The 23,721-nt window shown below is 44.1% G+C and overlaps 5 protein-coding genes across 8 annotated transcripts; 4 read left to right on the top strand and 1 right to left on the bottom strand.

Annotated features, from left to right (window-relative positions):
• Positions 1-1,759: 1,759 nt before the first annotated feature.
• On the top strand, positions 1,760-6,576 carry dram1 (DNA-damage regulated autophagy modulator 1). 2 transcript variants are annotated; one of them, XM_028399148.1, is made up of 8 exons: positions 1,760-2,104; positions 3,305-3,372; positions 3,534-3,676; positions 3,753-3,930; positions 4,065-4,123; positions 5,083-5,175; positions 5,255-5,323; positions 6,461-6,576. In XM_028399148.1, the coding sequence occupies exons 1-7, from the start codon at positions 1,974-1,976 to the stop codon at positions 5,291-5,293; spliced, it is 711 nt and encodes a 236-aa protein (XP_028254949.1). In that variant the 5' UTR covers positions 1,760-1,973; the 3' UTR covers positions 5,294-5,323; positions 6,461-6,576. The 2 variants fall into 2 exon arrangements, with proteins under 2 accessions (XP_028254949.1, XP_028254948.1); XM_028399147.1 differs by lacking the exon at positions 6,461-6,576 and having other exon boundaries at positions 5,255-6,435.
• Positions 6,577-6,582: 6 nt separating this feature from the next.
• On the bottom strand, positions 6,583-8,844 carry washc3 (WASH complex subunit 3). The gene is made up of 7 exons (XM_028399149.1): positions 8,641-8,844; positions 8,066-8,164; positions 7,926-7,991; positions 7,703-7,837; positions 7,508-7,615; positions 7,369-7,433; positions 6,583-7,300 (listed from the first exon to the last, which is right to left on the bottom strand). The coding sequence occupies exons 1-7, from the start codon at positions 8,689-8,691 to the stop codon at positions 7,201-7,203; spliced, it is 624 nt and encodes a 207-aa protein (XP_028254950.1). The 5' UTR covers positions 8,692-8,844; the 3' UTR covers positions 6,583-7,200.
• Positions 8,845-9,099: 255 nt separating this feature from the next.
• LOC114432710 (zinc finger protein 502) lies at positions 9,100-13,370 on the top strand. Of its 2 annotated transcripts, XM_028400895.1 has the most exons (9): positions 9,100-9,322; positions 9,780-9,982; positions 10,057-10,158; positions 10,236-10,331; positions 10,409-10,519; positions 10,597-10,714; positions 10,791-11,508; positions 11,594-11,652; positions 11,740-13,370. In XM_028400895.1, exons 1-9 carry the CDS (start codon positions 9,289-9,291, stop codon positions 13,227-13,229), a joined length of 2,931 nt encoding a protein of 976 aa, XP_028256696.1. In that variant the 5' UTR covers positions 9,100-9,288; the 3' UTR covers positions 13,230-13,370. The 2 variants fall into 2 exon arrangements, with proteins under 2 accessions (XP_028256696.1, XP_028256697.1); XM_028400896.1 differs by lacking the exons at positions 9,100-9,322; positions 9,780-9,982 and having other exon boundaries at positions 10,056-10,158; positions 10,241-10,331.
• A 1,837-nt stretch (positions 13,371-15,207) lies between these two features.
• LOC114432428 (tetraspanin-7-like) lies at positions 15,208-16,421 on the top strand. Its single transcript, XM_028400443.1, has one exon. It carries the CDS (start codon positions 15,208-15,210, stop codon positions 16,300-16,302), a length of 1,095 nt encoding a protein of 364 aa, XP_028256244.1. The 3' UTR covers positions 16,303-16,421.
• A 1,985-nt stretch (positions 16,422-18,406) lies between these two features.
• def6c (DEF6 guanine nucleotide exchange factor c) lies at positions 18,407-23,448 on the top strand. 2 transcript variants are annotated; one of them, XM_028400441.1, is made up of 12 exons: positions 18,407-18,814; positions 19,332-19,472; positions 19,633-19,818; positions 20,406-20,636; positions 20,710-20,856; positions 20,943-21,051; positions 21,797-22,020; positions 22,087-22,194; positions 22,315-22,481; positions 22,580-22,778; positions 22,858-22,948; positions 23,046-23,448. In XM_028400441.1, the coding sequence occupies exons 1-12, from the start codon at positions 18,719-18,721 to the stop codon at positions 23,258-23,260; spliced, it is 1,914 nt and encodes a 637-aa protein (XP_028256242.1). In that variant the 5' UTR covers positions 18,407-18,718; the 3' UTR covers positions 23,261-23,448. The 2 variants fall into 2 exon arrangements, with proteins under 2 accessions (XP_028256242.1, XP_028256243.1); XM_028400442.1 differs by lacking the exon at positions 18,407-18,814 and adding an exon at positions 19,100-19,250.
• Positions 23,449-23,721: the final 273 nt, after the last annotated feature.

Raw genomic sequence — 23,721 nt, 5'->3', positions numbered from 1 at the left:
TATCATTCAAGCACTCAGGGGTTGAATTTAATGAGCTTAGCTCAGGCTACAGTGGAATGGAGGCAGTAGATCGCCATCTAGTGAACATTTTAAATCATTACAACTGGTTTAAAATTATATGACAGTATTTTCTCTGTAATCTTTGGACAGGTGTGTGGGCTTGTGTTTTTGTTGGAGCCACATGGAGGCAGCAGAGGAAGCTGGGACACTGACACACACAGGGAAACATATCATTAAACCACAAGGAAGAGAAGTAACTCATTTTGATTAGGACCTGTCAGTAGGTAGGATTTAAACTTGATATATTGATCAAGATAATAAAATGAGTGGACTGACCTCCTCTGACCTCTCTGCTCCTTGTTGATATATTGAAATCAGTTCTTTTGGGATTAATCATCATTCTTCTTCATTCTCAGACTGTTTCTCAGAAATTCTCTCTGACAAACCACACATCACTTCCTGTGGTATCGAGACAAGCCAAGACTGAGAACAGGTTTTCTCAATAGTTCCTTAGACCAAACTGCCAAGTTAGGATCTGACAAGCGTCAGACAGCTCCAACCTTCATTTGTTATCACTGTGCATCCCTGCAACATAAGAAAATTCAATAGCTTCATTCACCTTTATTATGACCACCATGGCCCTATGCTAGGTCCTTTGTTGACAGGGAGTCTTAAAAAGCAGAATCAATGCATGCCACTGTGAAACTGATGTACTCCAATCATCACATGAGTGTCAAACACATGGCGCAACATGCTGTAAAGCAGCAGCTTGTGACTAGTGATGGCTTTCAGTTTCACTCTCCTCACATCACACTCTGAGAACCTGAACGTCAGCATTCTTTCACTGTCATACCTGTGGTGGAGGAAGATTCCACACAAAAAGAAAAGTCGTTCTTCACAAGTGTGAAAGTACATTATTCCTCAATAATAAACCAAAAAGGCCTAAAGAGAGAGGAGAGGGTCCACTCACCTCACAGGAGACTCTCATCTAAATCCTCATGATGTGCTCTAAAGCTGCATTAATGAGTCAGGTAATGGTTAAACAATGGAATGTATTCTACTAATGGAAGCAGGGCCTGCTGAGACAAATAGGATGAAATGAATGAACATCTCAGTCTCAGAGGATCCTGAAGTCACAGACACGAATGGTTGCCATGGATACTAATAGATACCAGCTGATTTATAGAAATCTGTATAAACAGTAAAATAGCTTGCGGGGATCGACTCAACATTTGAGCCGCCCTCGTGTGGTAATTCCAGGAACTGCAGTTTTTGACATTTCAAATATAACAAAGAAACATTTACAAATAAATAAAGCTGTAATTAATGCAAACACAGAGATCACGCTGACACATTGTTCTTCTAGGATGGTGGGTAAGGTAATAACAGAAGGTGGAATTCTGACACAGCTCTCTTACCATCTTCAGTGACACAGGTGCAGATCCTCCTCCAGAGAGCTGCATTTGTGGCCTGATGACCTTCATCTCTGCATGTGCAGGTTTTTTTTTTACCTCTCCAGTGTGATCATCTGTTGGGCAACACTAGGAAACAAGTTTCAAACACACATTTCAAGAATCAAAGTAGGCTAATACAGCTTCTACAGATATTAAACAGATTAATAAATACACCATAAATGCAGTCATTTAGACCTCCTCCTCTTCCTCCTCTGTTATTCATGAGGTCACAGACAGAGACACAAAGACAGTAAAGGCAGGAAGGAAACGGGGTGATCAGAGCGGGTTTTTGTAGGCCGGCCCACAGGGAGCCGTTTTTGGGGAAGAGGTGACTGCGTACTGTATATGTGTGTGCGCGTTCTGGCAGAGACCAAGTTCATTCTTGTTCACACAGCAGCACCATGTGACTGTCGGTAACAGCGGCAGCAGACAGTTCCTGGATCAGCCTGCTTCTAAACTTTATATGTTTTGTTGAGCTTATTATTATTATCGCCGGCTGGCTCTCCTCTCTTCTCTGAGATGTTCTGGTTCATGCAGGGTCTCTGCTTCCTGCCAGTGTTTCTGGTCATCTGGTCCTCCTGCACTTTCATTGTTTCCTATCTGATTGCGCTCTTCAGACACGATGTAGATGTGATCTTCCCCTACATCAGGTGAGTCTCACCCACACAATCTGCTGAGATCTACATGTTATTATAAAGTTTGGAGGAAACACATTTAGTTAGTACCAGATTTTGTGTTTTTTTTTCTTTGAAGCCGTTTTAGTTTCGTTTTCCTCCATGTTTCGTCTCTTGGCTCGTACCCAGCTGCAGATGTCATTATACACGTTTTATCCACTTCTCTTTATTTAAAAATAGTATTTTTAGAAACCTGGCAATGACGTTTATTACTACAAAGCACAGAAACACGCTCTAACATCTGAATTTGTGACAAAGTTAGTAAAGCCTTTAAAAAACTTTGACATTGTGTTACAGTATTTACTGTAAATTAATTAAAAGTCAATGTGCACATCAGGAATATACACACATTATGTTTATTTTTGTTGACAAAAAAATGTCAGCAGACAACGTCTTTGAATAAAATGGAAGGAGAAAATATGTTATATTATTTTATAGGAGTGTATAAATTGGCTATGATCACTTCTTGTTAGCTTTAACCCGCTTTAGCATGCTAGATAATATGCGACAATAGTGACAGACCTGCAGCTAGCTAGCAGCTAAGTAGCTAGCTCACTAGATTAGCAGTTTGACCAGCAACCAGATTATAACTAGTTGTTAAATTTCAAGAAAATGTGGGCTTTAAAGCTGATCCTTACACTATAGGCTGTTAGACTTTGTTAGACTCTGCTTAATCTAAATATGGGTAAACTAGGCTGTAAACATGTTTTTTGAGCTAATCATAGATAGTGACTCACTTTAAGACCCCTAGAGGCCACAGGGGGAACTGCAGGTTTTCATACTTCCCATATGGGCTTCATTTCTCAGTCCTGGAGCTGCAGGCTGCTTAGCACCACCATGTAAACATGTTTATTTCTGCTGTTAAGTTGAACATTTTAACATGGGAGTCTATGGTGATGGACTCACTTCTGGAGACACCCTCATGTGGCCATTTCAGGAACTGCAGTTTTTGTCATGTCAAATATAACAAAGATATGTTTATAAATAAATAAAGCTGCAATCTGTTGCAATTATGTAAAGAAATGTTTAGTTTGCATTGTTTCTGGAGCACAATTTACGTAATCAACGCAAACACAGAGATCACGCTGACACATTGTTTTTCCAGGATGGCGGGGAAGGTAATAACAGAAGGTGGAATTCACTACAAATCTGACATAGCTCTCTTACCACTTTCAGTGACACAGGTGCAAACCCTCCAGAGAGCTGCATTTTTGGCCTCATGACCTTCATTTCTGCATGTGCAGGTATTTTTTTTTCCTCTCCAGTGTGATCATCTGTTGGGCAACACTGGGTTTTCCTGAGGGAGGAAACAAGTTTCCAAAGACATATTTCTCTTTTTCAAAGAAACGAAAGCAAAAAACAAACAAAAGTCAGCCATAACTATAACTTTGTGGTCATTTCACAGGAACAGCCACCATATATGCCAGATACAAGTTTGTGGAGAAGCTGAATGAGGACACCAGGGTGGTGAAACCGAAACTCAATAAGGCCGCACTCACGTTGGGCATTTTATCCTGTTTTGGCATGTGTGTTGTTGCAACTTTCCAGGTATGTGTCAACATGCAGTGCACCTTTAAGTAAGATAAACATGAGATAAAACATAATTTTCTGTTCTTGATTGCAGGAAACAGCAGTGACGGTCGTTCATGACATCGGAGCGTTTATGTTCTTCTTTTGTGGCATCTTATACATAATCCTCCAGTCTGTTATATCATTTCAAGCCCATCCGTATGGATCCTCCATCTGTTTGTGCCGATGGCGTGCTATCATTGGTGCCATTGCTGTTGCGGCATTTTTCCCCAGTATCCTTTCACTTAGAAATGAATCCCCTTAAATGTTGTTTTTGTTGTCTCCTGCGGGGAAAATGGTCATTTAAGCAGCATAGGTTCTTGTTAATTTGAGCATCACATGTGTTTTGCCTTAATCAATAACTCAGCTGTGATCTGTGCTTATTTTGTGAAACAAACTGTACTCCACAGACACACAGACGACAAGGTAGGTCTGCTGCATGAGGAGTACAGACTGACACATCACCAGCTCTGGGAATGTTCTGCTTTTATACTGTCAAATGTTTTCTTTACTAAATTTCACTTCTCTAATCGCACACAAACTCTTCCCAGCCTGCAGGAGTTAGTCAAATGAAAGTCATGTGTAGTGGTTTACAGATGCAAAGAGAAGTCATGAGTCAAGTCTTCAAGCTATAGAAATACTACAGTCTGCACTGTGACACTGAGCGGTATCTATGAACAGATACTCAGCAAAAATAACTGTAGGTGCATGACAGAGACGATATTTTCTGCAAACTTTCAACAGTGTGGGATAAAATTGGTTATTGAAGAAGCTCATTTTTGAAAATTAAGCTCATTACTATTATTATTTTTTCATTTAAAGGTAGGGTAGGAGATTCTGAAAACTCAGTGAGAGTCAGCCAGATTTCGAAAGTAAACACACGCCCCTTTCTCTCGGAGCTCACCCCAAAGCCACGCCTCCCAATCACATGGACGAGCATTACCTGAAGACGAGTCTGTGACTTCGTCCATCATGCACGTACCTCTCTGGTGCGCACAGAGCAGGAAGAGAGCAGCCAACCAGCCAATACTCCGCGCAGGGCCAAACTAATCGGTTGCTATCAGATTGTAAAGAGAAGTTACACTAATTTAACAAAAAGTGCATCAGAATGAAATCTCCTACCCTACCTTTAAATATATTCACAGCATTGTGTTAGCTGCAAATCTGCCTGTTAGCAGAGGAGCTAACTATGCAGGCCTTGCTAACAAAGCTGAGGACAGCTGACGTATTTTGTGTATACGTATAATATATATTTAACCAGGTATTTCTAGTCAATAATGTTCAACTTCACAAATATCTTTTTAACATTTGACTTTTTGCTGTAAGCTAGCCTCCTGCTAGGAAGCTGCAAACATGTTATTATTATTCTGCTTTTCTTCATCCAGGACTATCCCTTCCACGTAGCCAGTGCAGTTTGTGAGTGGGTCGTAGCCTTCAGCTTCGTCTGCTTCTTCCTCACCTACATTGACGATTTCAAAGTGAGTAACAGACCACCAATAAAATCTCTGTTTTTATTTGAATCTCTTCTGAAATCTTTCTCCCCTTTATTTCCTGCAGCTGTTCACCTTACGAGTGGAAACAGAGTGTGAGGAGTAGCCCTGATCTCTGAAAACTCAGCGTTTGCTTGTATGTACTGTATTTTTCTACACGTTCACGTCACACTGCGGGGCTTCTGACTGAAAATCTTTTTTTTTAACTAAAACTGACCACAGTGTGTGTGTTTATGTGTCTGTTATATAAACTGCTTATCATTTTATACGTGCCTGTGTTCACGTTGCACTTTGCTCGCCTGTTGCCACACCAGCATGACTCGTCCCATCTGACCACTAATAAGGGAAGTTCATCATGCAGGGATCACATGACCACTGAGCTTCAGTGATAATAATAATAATACTGATGTTTACACCACAGTCTGAGGAGTAGGTGCTAATTTTTGACCTTTTTGTAAAGGTTTCTAATTGATTCCGGTACGTGTGTTTTCATCCTGTATGCAGTGATCATTATGCTCCAGGAATGATCCTGTTCAGTTCAATAGTTTGTGCAGTACGACGGCCAAATCGAATTCCAGTAATAAAATAAACAGGAATTAAAGCTGATTGGGTTTAAGTAGGTTTGTTCAGTCTGCTTTCCAGCAGATAAGTAAAGCCTTTTTTATCCTCTGCCTCGAAGGAGTGGCTCTTTAACCCTTTAACCCGTCGTCACATGGCCTCAATCAAGACATGTTTGTTGTTGTTTTGCATCCTTTTCTGTTTGTTTGTTATTCGATCAACATTTGACCTCTCACATATTGATAGTACTGTGCATTAGGTACCACTTCTCGAAGGGACGGAACACACCCCCACTCCCAAAATGCTCACATTCGTCCTGTGGTTGTGTTGATTTATCCACACTGATTGTTTTATAAAATACAAAACTCAACCCAGGAGCTGAAGAGAAGCATTTTAATGGAGGTTAAAACTAAATTCTTTAGAAGCATGTTGTCAGTATTTTAGCTGTTAATGTGCTGCATACGGGCTGTAATATTATGATTTATTCCTTCAAATCATACTAGGAAACATAATGAAATTCTGTCCGGCTGCTTTAAGGGTTAAAACACGCACTGTTCCACACATAGACCCTGAGCTGTAATGTATTACTTTTTTGTTTACTCCAGATTCTGTATTCACAACCAAACTGTTTTGTATTTTTTGTAAGTTTTGTACTGTACAGATTATGACCAATAAATACTTTTATAAATACTCTGTATGTGTGTGTTTATTACAGGCTGAAAATCACAGGGAAAAAACGCAAAGTGCCTTCCAGACGTCCATCCAAAGGCATCCCACTGATCAGACTTTTTTGTGCTTTGTCGTCCCATCAGTGTCACAATAACGGTTGACGTTGTGTTTACTGCTTAGTGCAAGTTTGTTTATTCTTTATAACAGCAGGGGTTAGTGTGCAGAAACCTGGAAAAACATCACAAATCTGCAAATCCAGCAGAACATTCAGACACATGATGATGAACAAAATGTTAGCAATGGAGAAAACTGAGGCAGAGCCAGGCTACAGGTTCAGTTTAGGATTAGATTAAAGAGGGGGGGGATTCAGAAACATAATTCAAAATTCCAAATGACAACGTACATTCTAAGGATTTTACATGTTTCCTAATTTTTCTGGAGCCTGGAACACAATCTGACCAACACAAAGAGACGGGATGAGCTCAAAGACATGAGAGCTACATGAGATGATTGAGTTCTGTAGAAAAACGACCTGCTGCTGCCATCTACTGACAGCAATCCAAATAGGGACAAAAATCCCTCTTTTTTTCTTGACAATGATGTATCAAAATAAAGGTCACTGTCTGACCAGTAGCAAAATCATTTCAGCTCTAATACACTGAAATTACAATCACAGTCACTCCTTTTACAGGCGCTCTGCAGCCTTTTCCTGCTAAAGAAGCACATGTGGTGATGAATGACTTTTAGAGGAAGCTTTGCAGTGATGAAGACAAAACATAGATGACGTCAGTCACTGAAAGATGATTCGCTGTCGGAGCTGGTTGCTGCCACATCTTGATCCTCTGCGGTCCTGGTTGCTCCATCAGGCACTGGAGCATCAGGCGTGCTGTGGAATGATTGAGATTAATAAAAAGTAAAAAGGACTTCAGCTTTACAGTAATTTAAAGGACTCACTCAAGCAAGTTGGGATCCAAACCCTCCATCACCATTTTATTTCTAATGGCCATCACTGGAACTCCCTGTGAGACCAATCAGAGAACTGGGATCAGAATGATCCTTTAATGGCAGATACACCGCTGTGCCTGTCACTCACCACTTGAACCATTTTGAGGTACCGGGCGTAGCGTGGATCCTTGGCCACCGTCATGACGTTCCCTGTGGCCGCCTCTGGTTTCTGTGTTGGTGCTGCCTCTGCTGCGCTCTGAGCAGCACGCAAGAAAAATGTACAAATCAATGTTGAAGTGGTTTAATGTGCTACTTAACTCTACACTTATACGTCTGTTCATACCTCTGGAGGAGGCAGCATCTCTGCTGCTGGACCTGTTTGGCTCTGACTGGCTGTGATGGGTCCATTGGTCTGTGCACTTTGCTGCTGACTGAGTCCATCTATTGTGACATCCTCCAGTCCAGGAATGGAGGACAACTGCTCAAAACATAACATAGCTCATTCAATTATCAGACAATGGTAATGAAGTGTAAATAAACTGCATCAAAGTGATGTCAGAACTCACTTTGGCCTCCAAAATGCACAGAGTGGTTTCAATCTGCTGTATGCGGAGAGATATGTTTGCCAGTTTCTGTGGGAAGACGGATGGATTATTTTGTGACCCAAACAAGAAAGGGTGGAGATTAAGAACTGAGAGACACAAACCTCTTCACACACTGTGGAAAAGCGGTTGAGAAAGCGGACCGTGTGCACAACAAACTGATTCAAACAAGCGACGACTCTCCTCTGCTGTATGGCAGGAACCTGGAGACGATGCACATAAAGGATTTAAGTCACAACGACGAGAGGAGGACGGGGAAGAAAGAGAGAGTAATGTTGTGTTATATATTTTATAGGCAGAAATTATACTATAAATGCAAATATATTGTTATGCAGTGGCTAGCGAGGATTTATACAATATCTTTTTCTACATAAAGCCATGAACACATGCTAAACAGGTGACAGATTTCAAAACCCAGAAGAAGAAGATTACTCTTCTTCTCTCTTTTTAAAAATACAGTATGTTAGCACCCGGTTCTGGAGCAGCTTTTTGGCAGGTGATGTGCACTACAGACATTTTACTAACATTGTCACATTATTACACTGTTACACTATAACACTGTTTGTTCTCTGGCAGTTTCCTAAATGCACGTAACTGTCTTGCAGTCTTCTGTTTGGGCTGTTTTCTTTTTTTATTTCCTCAGTTGGCATGCTAGCTAGCTAACCAGTAAAATACCAACCTTGGTCAGATCTACTCCGGAGCCCACAATTGGCAACCCGTCCTCATCCATTTTGTATATTAACGAACTTCCTGCAGATAATAGTGTCGTTTCACGTGAATCAGCGAGATTTGAATTCGCTGTAAAACAGCAGAAAGCGTTTACATGATCATAGTTGCTTTCATGTGACTCTGGGCTGCGTGATCGTCACCAGTCACATGACAGGGGATACTTCCGGTGTTGTGCCAAAAACAAATCAGACAGTCAGACAGCAACGACCAATATTTTGCTTCGTGACTTCACATCATATCTTTATTTATTAAACCAATATTATGATTATTATATTCTAAAATTCATACGAAGTTCTAATTAAAGAGGAATAAAGGTCAATTTTACGTTTACCATTTGTTTATAGGCTAAAAACCCAGTAGGAGGAGCAACTTCACAAAAATAGTAATACTAGCTGATTAAAACAAACAAACAAGGTAAATAAAACTACAATTAGTATTGTTTACATTTTATATGTGGAGAGCACTCAGACTTTTATTTTGAAGACCGGAAAAGAGGTCTTTGAGGAAATGGCGCTTGCGTTCTAAGAGCGCATGTTAGCTCAAAAAACGACACAATTTAACATTGATTTATCGACACTACAAGAGGCGAATCGCACCGATGGAGGTTCCCGGGTCAACCGTAAAAATAAACGGTACGCGTCTAATTCATCTGTTCGTGCCATAATGTAAAGTAGCCTGTGTTTATGTCTGTTAGACAGCTAGCGGGGTCCGTCTATTTAAAGGAAACATGATAAAGAATAAGAAATAAACTTGCTACATTCTCATTTATTACAATGTCGTTAAGTATTACATGTTATTAGTCTGAGATCTACAGCACAGGTTCAGTTATTTGTCATTGTTGCACGTTGCCCTACTGTCAGGTTAAATCACAAGTTTTTTGCATGGCGAAAAATATGGAGTCATCATTACAGGTGCATTGATTGAGCAAACTAACCCCTTTAATTAAGTAACTCTGTCTGTCAAACATGAAAACGCTGATAAGGTATAATAAAGTGATTTACATTCCGTCTTGAGTTTATTTGCAAGTCCTCCTCCTGCTCCTTGCTGCCCTCCAAAGGCCCATTCTTTCATTACACTTGTATGTGTCAGACTCAGGCCTGCCGCTGTCCTCTCTTCGCCTCCTGGTGTCTCCTCTGCAGCTTCTGTCTGCTACTATGTGGCAGCTGGTGAAGCAGAAGGACGTGATGAATTATGAGAAGCTACAGGAGTTTGTGCTCATGGTGACAGAAGCGCTTCCTGGTCTGATCAACAAGAGGCAGCGTGCACAGCTCATCCTCGGTCTCAGAGCACGGGTGAGGACTGGCTTTCAAAAGTATACGACAACACATTTTAGCTTGTGCTCTAAGTCAGTTTGTTGGCTTCTCAGTTGATTCTGGAGCTCTGCAAAGGCTCAGCCCAAGGTTCTGTTGATTCTCAAGTGATCCAGAGTTACCTGGACAGACTCCCGATAACCTCCGCAGACACGGATGTAAGTGCATGAACACATGAAAGCATTTAATGACATAAACAGTCCTCTTTTAATGATATATGTCTAATTTGTGGCAGTACAGGGATGCAGAGGTGAGAACAACAGAGTCTACTTTCATTGCGCTGGTTCAGAGTTTACTGAAAGATCCAGTTGAGAGGGCGTATTTCTTTCAGGTAAGCCACTTATTACAGATTAATTTAGGTACTTTGATTTGAAAATCAGTGCTAAAATATGTTATTATGTCATCTAGGAGGTTTTCCCAGTGGAGTATGGTCCACAATATGATGCAGCACTACAGGTGTTACTATGGGAGCTGCTCTCCAAGCTGGAAAAGCTGCTTCCAGTACCAGATCTTAAACAGGTATTCATCAAGTCCATCCAGATGTGTCAGATGTTGTTTTACCTGTTTAACTGCAAGCAGCTGCTCTGTGATTACAGACTGCCGCCTGGCTCGGCTCTGCTCCTTCTGTTCTGGAGGAATGTGTTCAGTCCTCAGCAGAGGAGCTGAGTTTGATCTTTGAGCACTACAAAAGTTCAGGACTGCTGAAGATGATGTGTGAGTAGACGGATTTCTGTGATCCAACGTAGTCATTAATGTTTCTGTCATTAAGGAGTTTTATTTGGTTTTACAGACGGACCTTCTTCCACCATTGGTAGCTGCATCATGTCTGCTTTATCAATCCCTCCTTCACAAAAGACAAACCTATCTGTTGGACTGGAACACATCCATAATTATGCTAACATTCTAAACCCAGTCACGTTTACTGGAGTGGACCAGTACAGCGTTGTGGCTGTTTACACTGAAGTGGAAGTTTCAGCGTCTGAGGTGGACGATGGGATGATGGAGTCAGCCGAAGTTCAAGCTCAGACAGATTTCTATGAGGAAGAGATCGTGGCTGGTGGTGAGGAGGCTGCTGGCTCAAGACCAGAAGAAGCGAGTGAAGCTGTGGATGTAGCCAAAGCTTTAGAGACTTTGACCAAAACTTTTGCACTAAGGAAGGAGAGCCTGAGTCAGGATGTACTGACTGGAAGGACTAACGATTTGTCTCCTAATGAGGAGCCTGCAGGACAAACCCACGAAACAAGTGATCAAACTGAAGGGGACAAAGAAAACGGTTCAGAAGAGGTTATTTCTGATTCCCAGCCAGGAGGGGAAGAGCACAGCGCAGACCTGAAGAATAACTGTGAATCAATTTTAGTCCAAGAAGTGACAAATATCTCCAGTAATGTTTCTGAAGCACAGTTACAGTTGGACTCCTCGAATGTGCGCAGATCCACACGTCTACAGATGAAAACGTCGCCAAGCCAGCATGAGAGGACGAAACAAGAAGTTAGCGACGAACCAAAAATGTAGAAAAAAAGTTTAAGAATATACATCAAAACTATTGACAAATGATTATTCAGAGGTTGAATAATGGTGTTTTTATTCCAACAGGAACACAGCGGAGGTGTCAGTTGCTCCGTCTGTGATCGCCATCAAAGGGTCTGGAAAAGGTGACAAAACATAAAGACCGTATCTTCTGTCATTTAATGAAGTCCACACACTTTGCCTGCATATTATTTTTTGTGTTATATATGCAGGAGATTCCGATGAGATGACATCCATCATCTTCACCTGCTCCAGGTGTCCTTTCCACAGCTCAGATGAAAACAGCCCCCCTCATTTCCACATGCAGAGTGTTCCCACAGAAAACTACAGGACTCTTTCCGGAGCCAGGTTTACTCCTTATCCCTCCAGCACTGATGAGATATTTACATCCATCAAACTTTTCCCCAAAGGAGACACAGAGGAGAAGAAGGAGGAAGTGAGAGTTACTCTGTCATGCAGTAAACGGAAAGCCCTCACATGCGAAACGTGCGGCAGGACGTTCACTCGGACATCAGACGTCAGGAGACACCAGCTCACCCACACGGGGGAGAGGCCGTTTCACTGCTCACAGTGTGACCGCACCTTCCAGCACTCGTGGGATCTGGCAAAGCACGAGAGTAAACACCACGGCGTGGCCATCTCCTTTTCCTGCCAGCTGTGCCAGAGCTCTTTCGCTAACCTCAGAGCGCTGACCGTCCACCATAAGAAGTCTCACTCAGAGGAGAGCCGCCTCCCTCAGATCTGCTCCATCTGCAGTTGCAGTTTCCCCACTTCCACCGAGCTGCTGGAGCACAGGAAGTCCCACGTCACCACTAAACACTACATCTGCCAGCAGTGTGGCGAGGGCTTCGACACTCTGCTTGCACGCTCCCAGCACCGACAGATGCATCAAGTGAAGCGCCTGTTCAAATGCCCGCACTGCGAGAAGACGTACACTCGTAGGTCTGACGTGAAGAGGCACCTATCCACTCACACCGGAGAGCGACCTCATCAGTGCAGCCAGTGCAACAAGCGCTTCTCGCTCCGCTTTATGCTCATCAAACACCTCCGAGTTCACACAGGCGAGCGGCCTTTCCAGTGCTCCCACTGCCCCAAGAAGTTCACCCTGGTGTCTGTACTGGCCCGGCATGAGAGGATGCACACTGGGGAGAAACCATTTCTCTGCTCTCAATGTGGGAAAGGGTTTCTGTCGCAGGGCGAGCTCTCCAAACATCACAGGTCACACATGGACGACAGGCCGTACTCCTGCCCTCAGTGCGACAAACGCTTCAAGAGCAAGAAAACCCAGCAGGAACACATCGTCTCCCACAGCGGCGCCCGCCCGTACCCGTGCACCTACTGCGGGAAGGGCTTCACTAAACCATACGCGCTGACCAGACACAACCTCATTCACACCGGAGAGAGGCCGTTCCCCTGCGGACACTGCGACAAGTCCTTCCTCACCCTCAGCGAGGCTCAGCTGCACCAGAGGATTCACACGGGCGAGAGACCATATCCCTGCAACATGTGCGACCTCAAGTTCAAGAGCTCGTCGGAGCTGGCGCGTCACAAACGAAGCCACTCGGGGGTGAAGCAGGTGAAGCCGCACTGCCAGAGGTGCATGAAGACGTTTACGTCCAAGGCCAAGCTGAGGAAACACATAGAGACACACGGGGACGAGGGAGACGCAGCAGAACAGACTGTGGGCTCAAACAACACATAAATAACAACCGTTTAGACAAAGGAAACAGTTTTTATACATATCAGCGGAGAATCATGTCCCCAGCTTCATGATGTATCCTTCAACTTTTATTAAAGTCAAGTAAATCATGCTGGAAAACAGATTTTTATAGTTTGGTTAATACGATCACCAGAACTGTTTAATAAATAGAAATTTCACTCTGTATGCTGTTTGATTTCCTTCTTTAAGACAATAAATGAACAGGCAGGCCACTCCTGGATGAGCATGACTTAGAGGAATTAGTGCTGCTTCTAAGAGTTCAATGTCTAAAATTTGCTTCTAACAGGCCCAAACTCCTGTTGTTTCAGGAGTGTTTCCATTTCTTGTGCAGGACTCTAGTGACGGTCTTCTCTGACCCTTCGGGTCTAGACCTGGTTAAATCCTTCGCTGGTGTCTCTGCAGTTCTCAGCTCTTTAGACTCATCTCTTCTTAACCTTCCATGTGTTTCTCTTCCTGTTTGACTGATATCAACAGTTTTAATGTGTTCCCAGTGCAGACCTCCTCCTCCTCTGCTCACAGACTCGAGGTGCCTTCTTGTCATGTGTTTCTTTAATTTCTTTCCACTCATAAAACTGAATGATTCACTCAGCTGGTGGTTATCGTGCAAAGATTAATTACAAACACCAAAAACATAAACTTATCTTCTCCACAGACCTCCAGCTGTCTGAGCTGAGATCAATCAGCTGCTGCTGTCAGAGTAACACAAAAAAGTTTGTGCAGCTCAGAGTGAAACTAGCACCAGGCTGGCCGGTCGGTCGGTCCGGGTATTCCCCTATTGTCCATCGCGTCTGTGTTATAGCATCATTAAAGGAGACATTTGCGTGTGTTTAATTAACTGAGAGAGCTTTAATTAGCTCTGACTGGGCAAGGTGATGGATGGCTGATTCCAGGAATCACCAGGATAAACCTGCTGTGTTGTTTAACAGGACCAGCGGAGGAGAGTGAAACTTCTATTTTTAGATTACTCAGACATTCTATAACAGCAACAGGGATGCATATTTCTCTGCTACTATGGTTATTTAAGTCCATTTAGTCCATCCCTCCATCTTCTGAACCCCCTTTGTCCTGCAGTGCAGGGTCACAGGAGGCTGGATCCTATCCCAGCTGAGAGGCGGGGTTAACCTGATCATTTAAATTTAGTCAAAAAGTTCAAATGGATGTTTTTAAACATCCTGTCGTCACCAGGAAAACATAACGCACTGTCAATATTTCAGTCAGTAGAACATAAATAAACATAACATTGTGTGATATCTGGGGGAAGTGTTACAAACCACAAAACAGAAATATTAAGGGAGTTTTCTTGGAAAACAATATTATAAATGCTCAGCATCACATGTGTTCACACATTGATTAAACCCTCACTTCTTTCTAAACGCACCAGTTGAATTCATTACTTTACATTTAAGCTGTAAAAAACAAACAAATGACAGAAAAATACACAACGCACTGTAAAAAATAAAGTTGTTTTCACTACCTGTAAAATATTGGTGCCCAAATACACAAATCCACACACACACACATATAGGTATATAGGTAAATAAATTATAAATAAATAGATAATTTTATTGATCTCAGCTTGTTTCTATCCTACAAATCTCAGAGGGATGTCTCCTCCACGCCGAGAGAGGGGGTGCACAGGAGGATTCTGGGTTCCTTTTTCTCGCCGTGACCAGTTCGAGGGGAAGCAGCGAGCAGGCAGATGTCGGGATGCGACTGTCAGTGGAGGACTTTGGAGCGCCGGTGACCATGCAGGTGGAAACAAACAGATAAATAAGGTGGAACCACGGAGGCTGTGGATGCAGATAACGACACCACCCCACACCAGTGAGTGTGATTTACTGTCCAGTTGGTGCTGTTGGTGGCGGATTAATAACCAGTCATAAAGAGGCAGGAGGAGGTGTAGCAGAGGATAGAAAAAAGAAGAGAGAGAGAGAGAGAGGGGAGTAGATAAAACTGGATCATGAGCTCTGCACTGCCGTATGATTCTTTGTCAGCTCGGCCGAGTCCAAGCAGGCAGGCATTTGACTGGGAGCGAGAGCAACTAGCTGTGCGGCGTCAGTCCTCTCCACGAGGTCTGGACCTGCTCACTCCTCCTCCTCTTCCTCGTCGACCCTCCGCCATCCCCGGCTACCTGCTGTCTCAGTACCAGGATCAGGAGGAGCAGCTGCACCTAAAGCAGCAGCATCAGCGTCTCTCCTTGTCTGTGTGCTCAGAGGCCTCGCTGGCGCCCCCTGCACCTCCACCTGTGGGTGCTGCACCACCCTGTTGTCGCCTGGTGGGTGTCATGCATCTCCTTCGTCTGGGCCTCCTGGCCTTCAGCTGCCTGTTCTGGGCAGCCGGGTTGGCCCTCTTCATTTTGGGCATCTGGGCTCAAATTTCCCTCGCAGACTTCATGCTGCTGTCGGCCAACCGCTACCCCAACGCCCCGCTCATCCTGCTCTCCACAGGGGCGGCTGTCACCACGTGGGGCTTCCTGGGTTGCCTGGGTGTGGCGGCGAACCTGCCCTGTGTGCTGAAAGCTTACGGGTTCTTCCAACTTGCTGCACTTATAGCCGGTTTGGCAGCTGGACTCTCTGGCCTATTCTACCGTGAAGACATTGCCGGAGGGTTTCGTAGCGGCTTACAACGAGCAGTGGCTGGCTACACTGAAGATGAAGGCCGTGCCGACGCTCTAGACAGCCTGCAGAGGGCACTGGAGTGCTGCGGGGCCGAGAGTTGGCGCGACTGGCTCACGTCGGACTGGGCTAACCAGCACATGACCTTCCTCCCCGTCGAGAACGGCACCTCGGTGTCCCTGCCAGACAGCTGCTGCGTGAGGCGCAAAGGGTGCAAGAACCGTCCTCTTCTGACGGATGATACTGACGGAGTAGCTGCTGCAGGGATCCACCCACACGGCTGCTTCCGGAAAGTCTTCAGCTTGGTCAACGACAACGTCTTCCACATCGCCGCCACTGTGTTGGGGTTGGCTTTCACGCAGATCGGAGGCATCGCCCTGGCTTGTCTTCTGGCCAACAGACTTGCACCCCGGCAGCATCGACGTGTGGTGGCACATTAGCCTTCAACCTAAAGCGGAGTCAAACCGTTAAACCTGTGTACAAAAACATCAGATTATTGACAATGAAACTGAATATTTTGCAGAATTCTGGTTCTAGACGTCCTCTGTGTCTGTATGAAACATTTAGATGCCTGCATGAATTCTTGTGCTTCTCTGTGTATTATCTATGACGAACTCTGGACTGTTCCTCCTCAGCTCACGCAGCTGTTTTCCACTCAGATTATTTAGTCTCCTTGACGTTTGTATCCACATCAGTTAGTTTTCCCATCACAAAGACTTCTGTGTCAGAACGGTTCTTTTAAAAAGAGCTTAACGTGTTGCCGTCTGGTATTTTGTGCCGTTTAAACACACCTGGCAGACTATGTTAGATCATGACATTGATTTTTTGAATAAACAGTTTTACATTCTCAAGCTTCAAAGTTTCAAAAAAGCTAAGCTAAAACCTAGAAGCCAGTTAGCTTAGCCTAGCATTTCAGAGACTTCCTTTATGCACACTATTGTGTAGTGCATAGATGTTGACATGTTTCAAAGGAAGGTTATGGACTAACCGTGAATGACCGCAGCAATGTTTTGACCAGCTAATCTACAGAGCTAATGCTAGCATGCTGCATTCACTGCATCCTGATGTAACACAGAAAACAAAGCGATGGCACCCAGTGAAAATAAACACTACTTGTACTACTTGTAGCTTTCTTTGGCTGCCATTTTGTACTAATGTATTTCACCATTCCTCCCCACAAGATGGCGACTGTTGAAGGGTTATAGTGGTAGTACACTTATTTTATGGTTACCTGTGTACAATGCTAAGCTAGCTCCTTGTTGTTTCATGCTTTTGCTGTAGGCTATGCTAACAGGCTGTTGGCTAGCTTAGCATAATGAATTGTGTGTGTGGTACTGAATGTTTTTTAAAAGAAAGTAACTGAGAGTGTACTGTCAGCTCTTTGTTTAGTTTGAAGATGTTTAATAAAGTGCATTAGCATCACATCTTTCATAATGGAATGATATTGATCTTGTAATATATGATAGAACATATCTAATGTGTAATTTTTGCACACATGCATGATTGAGACTATAAACTGTATCTGTCAACAATAAACAAAAATCTTTGCCTCATTAGGATATGATATTGATTAGACACCGTGCTGCAATTTAATAAATATTTATCATGGCACCAATTATTCACCATACAGTGCATGGGTAATACCTGAATTATCTCTAATAAACATTTTGAAGAACATCTGGGGTATTTTCTTCTTCTTTATGGGGGAATAATAATACATTTTACCTCCTGCCTGCGTTTTAAAGAGCTTTACGTCCTCATTTTTAGGTGAAAGGTCCCGCTGGACGTGTGTCAGAGGGGTAAATGTTCATTGCTGGGAGTGGTCGGTCCTCCCTCAGACCTCCGTCCAGGCGATGCAGAGTTATGGCTGACTGAATGACATCTCATTTCCAGTGTGCACCTGAGACCATGGTGGTTACATGTGCCCTTGAAGGGAGACACAACATCAATGTTATGCACAGCTGAGTGTGACCAAACACAACCCAGCATTGATTAGTTTATGGAGCCAGAAAAATAATAATAATTTGTGTGAAGCACAAAAACAGACAGCCACAGACAGGCAGGCAGGCAGGCTTTAGGCTGTGGCCTCTACACAATGACAGCCATTATCATGACCTAATTATGCTATTGATTAGCCTACATTATGCTCTAACAAAGCTCGTGGATGCTTTCTGTCTGATTACATCCTCCCTGTTTAATCTATTTCTGCCTGAGGTTAGGCCACAGCACTGACTGGCAGCTTCATCACAGACATTCTGAGAGACGCCTGAATAACACCTTGACTCAGGGAAAATACCACAAGGGGCTTTCTGGCTGCTTATTATGCGTCAGGCTTAATTTTTCTCTTGAATTAGAAGAAATGTTCATGAAGGAAAACTGACAGCCCTCACTTAGATGTTTTATAAATTTGTCATAAATCAAACCACTCTTGTGTTAAAGTGTGAAAATGCTGCATCCCTACAGGCTCTAATATAAATGTGGCTTCAGGCCGTGTGCACAGAGGGGGAGTGTCTGTGAACCTTTTGATCCTCCTGGTTGTGGTAACAGCGCTGACCCCCCTAGATCAGTTGAACAAAAGGAATCCAGCCTGCGCTCAGTGGATCCTGGAGTAACTTGGACATATCTGTGTTCACTATGGAGGACTTGGGGCGTCATCTGTTCTCTCCGCCTCTTTAAGTCTGCCCTACATCTGACTCCTGTTGGTCGCAGTTGTTTCTGCTCTGCCTCTCTCTGTTTTTTGTTACTTGGCAGTTCTCGCCGCCGCTGCGCTCTCGTCCCGCAGCTGTGCGTAAAAAGCCGCTGCGTAATATAGACATGCAGTTATTTTTGCCTTGCGCGCACCGCGGTCTCTAAACAATGGACCTAAAATCCGAACTGCTCAAGTCCATCTGGTACGCTTTCACATCGCTGGACGTGGAGAAGTGCGGGAAAGTGTCCAAATCGCAGCTGAAGGTAAGCAGGACGCAGTGTAAGACAGTTTAAGATCAGGAAACTGAGACCGAGGGGCGTCCACTGAACAGCAGACACACAGTCAGACGGTGTGATTCTCAGTGTTTTCATTTTGTTAGTGGTCTTTACAGACACACAGTGTGTGTGTTATGTAGTGTAAATTTAAAGACTCAAAGCCTGCTCAGAATTGTTGTTTCAGCTTCAGGCTCAAAGTCCAACACCTTTCCTGTGGCCTACAAACAAACAGTGACATAACCACAGCTAACAGCCAGAAAAGCAACACAACATGATGTGTAGCCCCTCTCAGAAGAGCTGTTATTTCTGTGTCATTCTGCTCTCCATCCAGTGCCTGCATGCCTGACTGAAGCACCACAGATGTAAAGAATCCAGAGAAATAGCAGAAAGCTGTCCTGACATGCTCGTGCTTGTGTTTGCAGATGTATGAAGAAACAGGGTGTGTGTGTGTGTGTGTGTGCAGCGAGCAGGCTGTGTGCATTTAAAGTGTGTGTTTGTTCTTCAGGTGCTTTCTCACAACCTGTACACCGTGCTGAACATCCCACACGATCCGGTCGCTCTGGAGGAACACTTCCAGGACGATGATGACGGCCCGGTGTCTAATCATGGCTACATGCCCTACCTCAACAAATACATACTGGATAAGGTGAAAGAAAGCTCTGCACAAGTAGAACAGCTGCTCTCCTTGTTCTTCTTTTACATCTTTTGCCATTAATAGTGACATAACAAATAAAAAAGGTCATTTATGGTGACATAAATTATTATTATTATTTATTATTATTATTATTATTTTTGTGTGTTTCCAGGTCAAAGAGGGGATGTTCGATAAGGAGAAGTTTGACGATCTGTGCTGGATGATGACCATGAAGAAGAACTACAAGCAGCAGGTGCCACAGGGGGCGCTGCTGTCAGAGAGAGACTCCTTTAAACTCTTCTGTTTGTTCAACCTCCTGTCTGAGGACCGATACCCGCTGGTGATGATACCAGAGGAGGTAAAGGAAGATGGTGGCGCTGCTACGTCCGTAATACACACTTATTTCTGCAGCGCATGAAGCTAAGCTATGCTAAGCTAAAAACAAAGCCTGTATTCTACGCCTTCTTTCTTTCTTGTTGCACTGAGAGCAGAGCAGATGCAACACTGACTCGTGGTTTCCATCTAGTGGTACAAAGTGGTATTACAACTGGGTGCTATGATTTTATTGATTTATTTATTCACATTCTCTTGATAGTTTCAGTTGTTTTATGAAAGTTTTGCACCCTTTTTTACACACTGTCCCTTTAACATTCCATAAGGACAGGCAGAGATAAGAATAGGACTGTTAGTTCCTTTTGCTTACACACTATCAGGACTTTTAGCAGGAGTCCTTTTTTTTCCTCAGCAGAAAAAAAGTGCAAGTTAATGAGGCTCTTCCTTCCTGCACTTCCTCCAGAATGCTTTCGGTTTCCTGCCAGCAGAGATGAAAATGTGTTTCTGCTATCAGCACAGTAACCTTCCCTTGTAACGGTTCACTGCAGAATATAATATGTCGGTGACGGCAAAAAAATCCATTTATGTTTCCATATGTCCTCGTCTTTTTAGGTGGAGTATCTGTTAAAGAAAATCTCCACCGCTATGAGTCAGGAGTGGGATGGAAAGCCCTTGGAGGACTTGCTATCCGAAGATACTGCAGTGCGGGAAGATGGCATGTCTGTGTGGACTTTTCTGGAGTGCATTGGCTCAGGCCGGCTGCTGAGGGTCACCAGTGCGGAGGCCTTCAGTCTGGCTTTGAATGAGACGTTTCTGGAGATGTATCACAACGTCCTGAAGAGTGTGAGTTTATCTGCAGCCTGCAGTTTGTTTGCTCTCTTCATTTATTTGTTTAAGTTGTTCCTTTGTGTGTCAGGGTTACATGTGGAAAAAGGGGCACATTCGCCGGAACTGGACGGAGCGCTGGTTCGTGCTAAAGCCGTCCTCCATGTCTTACTACGTCAGCGAGGACTTAAAAGACAAGAGAGGCGAGATCCAGCTGGATAAGAGTTGCATCGTAGAGGTTGGTGAGGAAACGTGAAGTGTGTTAAAAACTCATCCGCACTGTGGGTTGCACACATTCCTCTGCGTCTCCCTCTTCTGTTTCAGCCTATTCCAGACAGGGAGGGGAAGCGCTGTCTGTTCTGTGTGAAAACGCACAACAAAACCTACGAGATGAGCGCGTCCGACCAGAGGCAGAAGGTGGAGTGGACTCAAGGTATGAGCAGAAACATGTGATTTAGACCGTGTGTGGCGGCAGTGTGTGTTGACGGGTTTGTCTGACGTTAACCAATAAGTTGCCAAATCATCTACGAAACAGACAAGAAACAACCCAGATCCAGTTTAAAAGGGGTATGGCTGTAGCTCAGACTGTATAAAACTACCAATAAACAGTTTCTGAGCTGCTCTGAATCTGTTTTGGTGTTGGCACCACCTAAACTCGCAGTTAATCCAAATACAGGCGAATAGGTGGAGCAGGAATGAAGCGGAGGCAGACAGGCAGTCATAGAAGCTGGAAGCCGTTGTAAGGTTGGACATTTTAACACAGATGTCCAGAGGGATTGTCTCACTTTTGGAGCCATTCCCCTAGAGGTCAAGTGGGGAACAGCAGTTATTGACATCTTGGAGTTGTGTTTACCCTGATGGAGTAGAAGATGCAGCTTTCAGTGTGTGAACTGTTGGAAGGGTATTTTAGGCTGTAAAAGTTGCGCTTTTACAGACTTGTTTGGGTTACTCATTGACTGCCTGCACATAATCTGCAGGCTCTAGCCAAAACTTCATCATGAGTCATTCCTCAAATAAAACGTTTAACACAGCTGCAGTGAGTATGACTGCTCACACAAGCCTTCTCTTGTGATGAACCAAGAAGAAATACCTCTTTACATTCATGAGCTTAAATACATTTTTTTCTTTTTGTGCCAAGTGTTAAATGACAGGGTCTTTCTGTGTTTGTGTTGCCTCAGCAATTCAAACAGCCCTCCGTCTTCAGGTGGAGAGGAAGTCCTCCCTTCACCACGAGCTCAAACTGAAGAGACGGATCCAGCGTGAGCACAGCCAGCGAGAGCGCAGCCGGAGCGCCCACAGCAGCTGCAGCAGCCGCAGCAGCCAATCAGACGAGCTGAACGCCCAGGAGACAGAGAAGATGGAGAGAGACAGGCAGGATTTAGAGATCGAAAGCATCATCCAGGTAAGAGAGAACAGCAGGGAGAGTTCCTCTAAAGCCGCAGTGATGTTTATAGATTTATATTTGCAGCATGCACGGGAGCTGGAAATTCGCCGAAGAGAGGCTGAAGAGAGGGAGAGGAGGAGGCAGAGGGAGGTGCAGATGGAGCTGGAGAGGCAGCTGAAGGAGGCAGAGATGGTAGGAAAAAGTTGTATTTATAATCTGCAGCAAGAACACTTGGCATTATAAACCCTTTAACAACATGGAGGAATAGTTACGACATTCCCAGAAAAGGTGATTCACTGTGTGTGTGTCCAGCTGAGAGACAGCATGCAGGCAGAGATGCAGGAGAAGGAGAGGGAGGCCGAGCAGCAGAAGAAGAGGATCCAGGAGCTAGAACTGACACAGCAGCAACTGGAGATGGCGCTCAACATGGAGATCCAGGCTCGGCTGGAAGAGGAGAGGGCCAGGCAGGAGCTGGAGAGGTCAATCTGCCTCAGTCTGTCTCATGTTCTTGGGGTTAAATTTATGTATTTTTAATATAGATCAATAACTGTATCTTTCCTTCGATTCCTGTCTGCAGGCTGCTGCAGGCTGAAGAGGAGAAGAAGAAGCAGTTTCAGCTCCTCCAGGAGCAGCAGAGGGCCTTGCAGAGCCTCAAACCCTTGCAGGAGGTCTTAGACAGCTGCACAGACGAGGACACTCCCTCCGCTCTTTACTCCGCCTCTCAGGAGCTCCAGGACCTGCGAGCGTCTCGCCAGAGGAGCCACCAGCATCTGGAGGTGAGGCAGCAACAGACGATGACGTTCATGTTTTTAAAGGAAACGCTGATGAGGCTGCTTGTTTGGTTTTTGGTTGCAGGAGGTTCAGGAGAAGCTGAGGAATGCCAGTCAACATGTGCGGCACTGGAACGTCCAGCTGAACCGCCTGATGACGCCCATCACTCCTGCAGGTGCAGTACACTCTGCAGCCTCCAGACTTTCACCACCATCATCATCATTTTATTTATTTTTTGGTTGCCTTCAACACATGTTCTAATCGGTCCACAGAGCGCTTGGAGAATCGACTATTATCAACCCGCACATGTCCCAAAAAAGAGGGAGCGCTGGCCAGCAACGAGTTTATCTCTAAATTCAAGGCCAGAGCCGAGCATGACAGCCGGACACAAGACTATGACGAGGAAGCGCTGGAAGAGCAGATGGAGGCCGCCAACCTGACCGACCAATCATACGAGTCGCAGGGAAAACCCAACGGACAGCTGTGATCAGAAAATGTTGACTTTGTTTGTGTGAGACTGAGCGAAAGGATCAAAGATATTAACACAAAAAGCTCTGTATTATATTTATATTCTGAATTACAGGCTAAAATGATGATGATGACAAGAACAATGTGATTAAATGAAAACACATCTACTATGATTCATTTTGTACAATAAAGTTTGTTGAATTCTGACACGGTTTGTGTGATATCTGTGGTTTTGTTCCACCTCTCATGTTACAGCTTGCATTAAACAGAAGACGGAGGAGGCTACATTTAATTTATGAGAAACTCCTCTTATCACTGCAGTAATCTGACGATTAAACCCACAGGAAGTCACGTATGTGATAGAAAGAAAAATGTTTGTTGTATACTCAAAGTGTTCTACCAATAAACTGGATGGCAAGATGGTGGCAAATATCACAGGTGTTGCTGAAAAAATTACAATGCACTTTAAGGTGTATTTAA

This window comes from Parambassis ranga, chromosome 2, assembly GCF_900634625.1.
Source record: "Parambassis ranga chromosome 2, fParRan2.1, whole genome shotgun sequence".
Classification (NCBI taxonomy): domain Eukaryota; kingdom Metazoa; phylum Chordata; class Actinopteri; family Ambassidae; genus Parambassis; species Parambassis ranga.
This window is presented reverse-complemented; position numbering and strand designations above follow the sequence as displayed.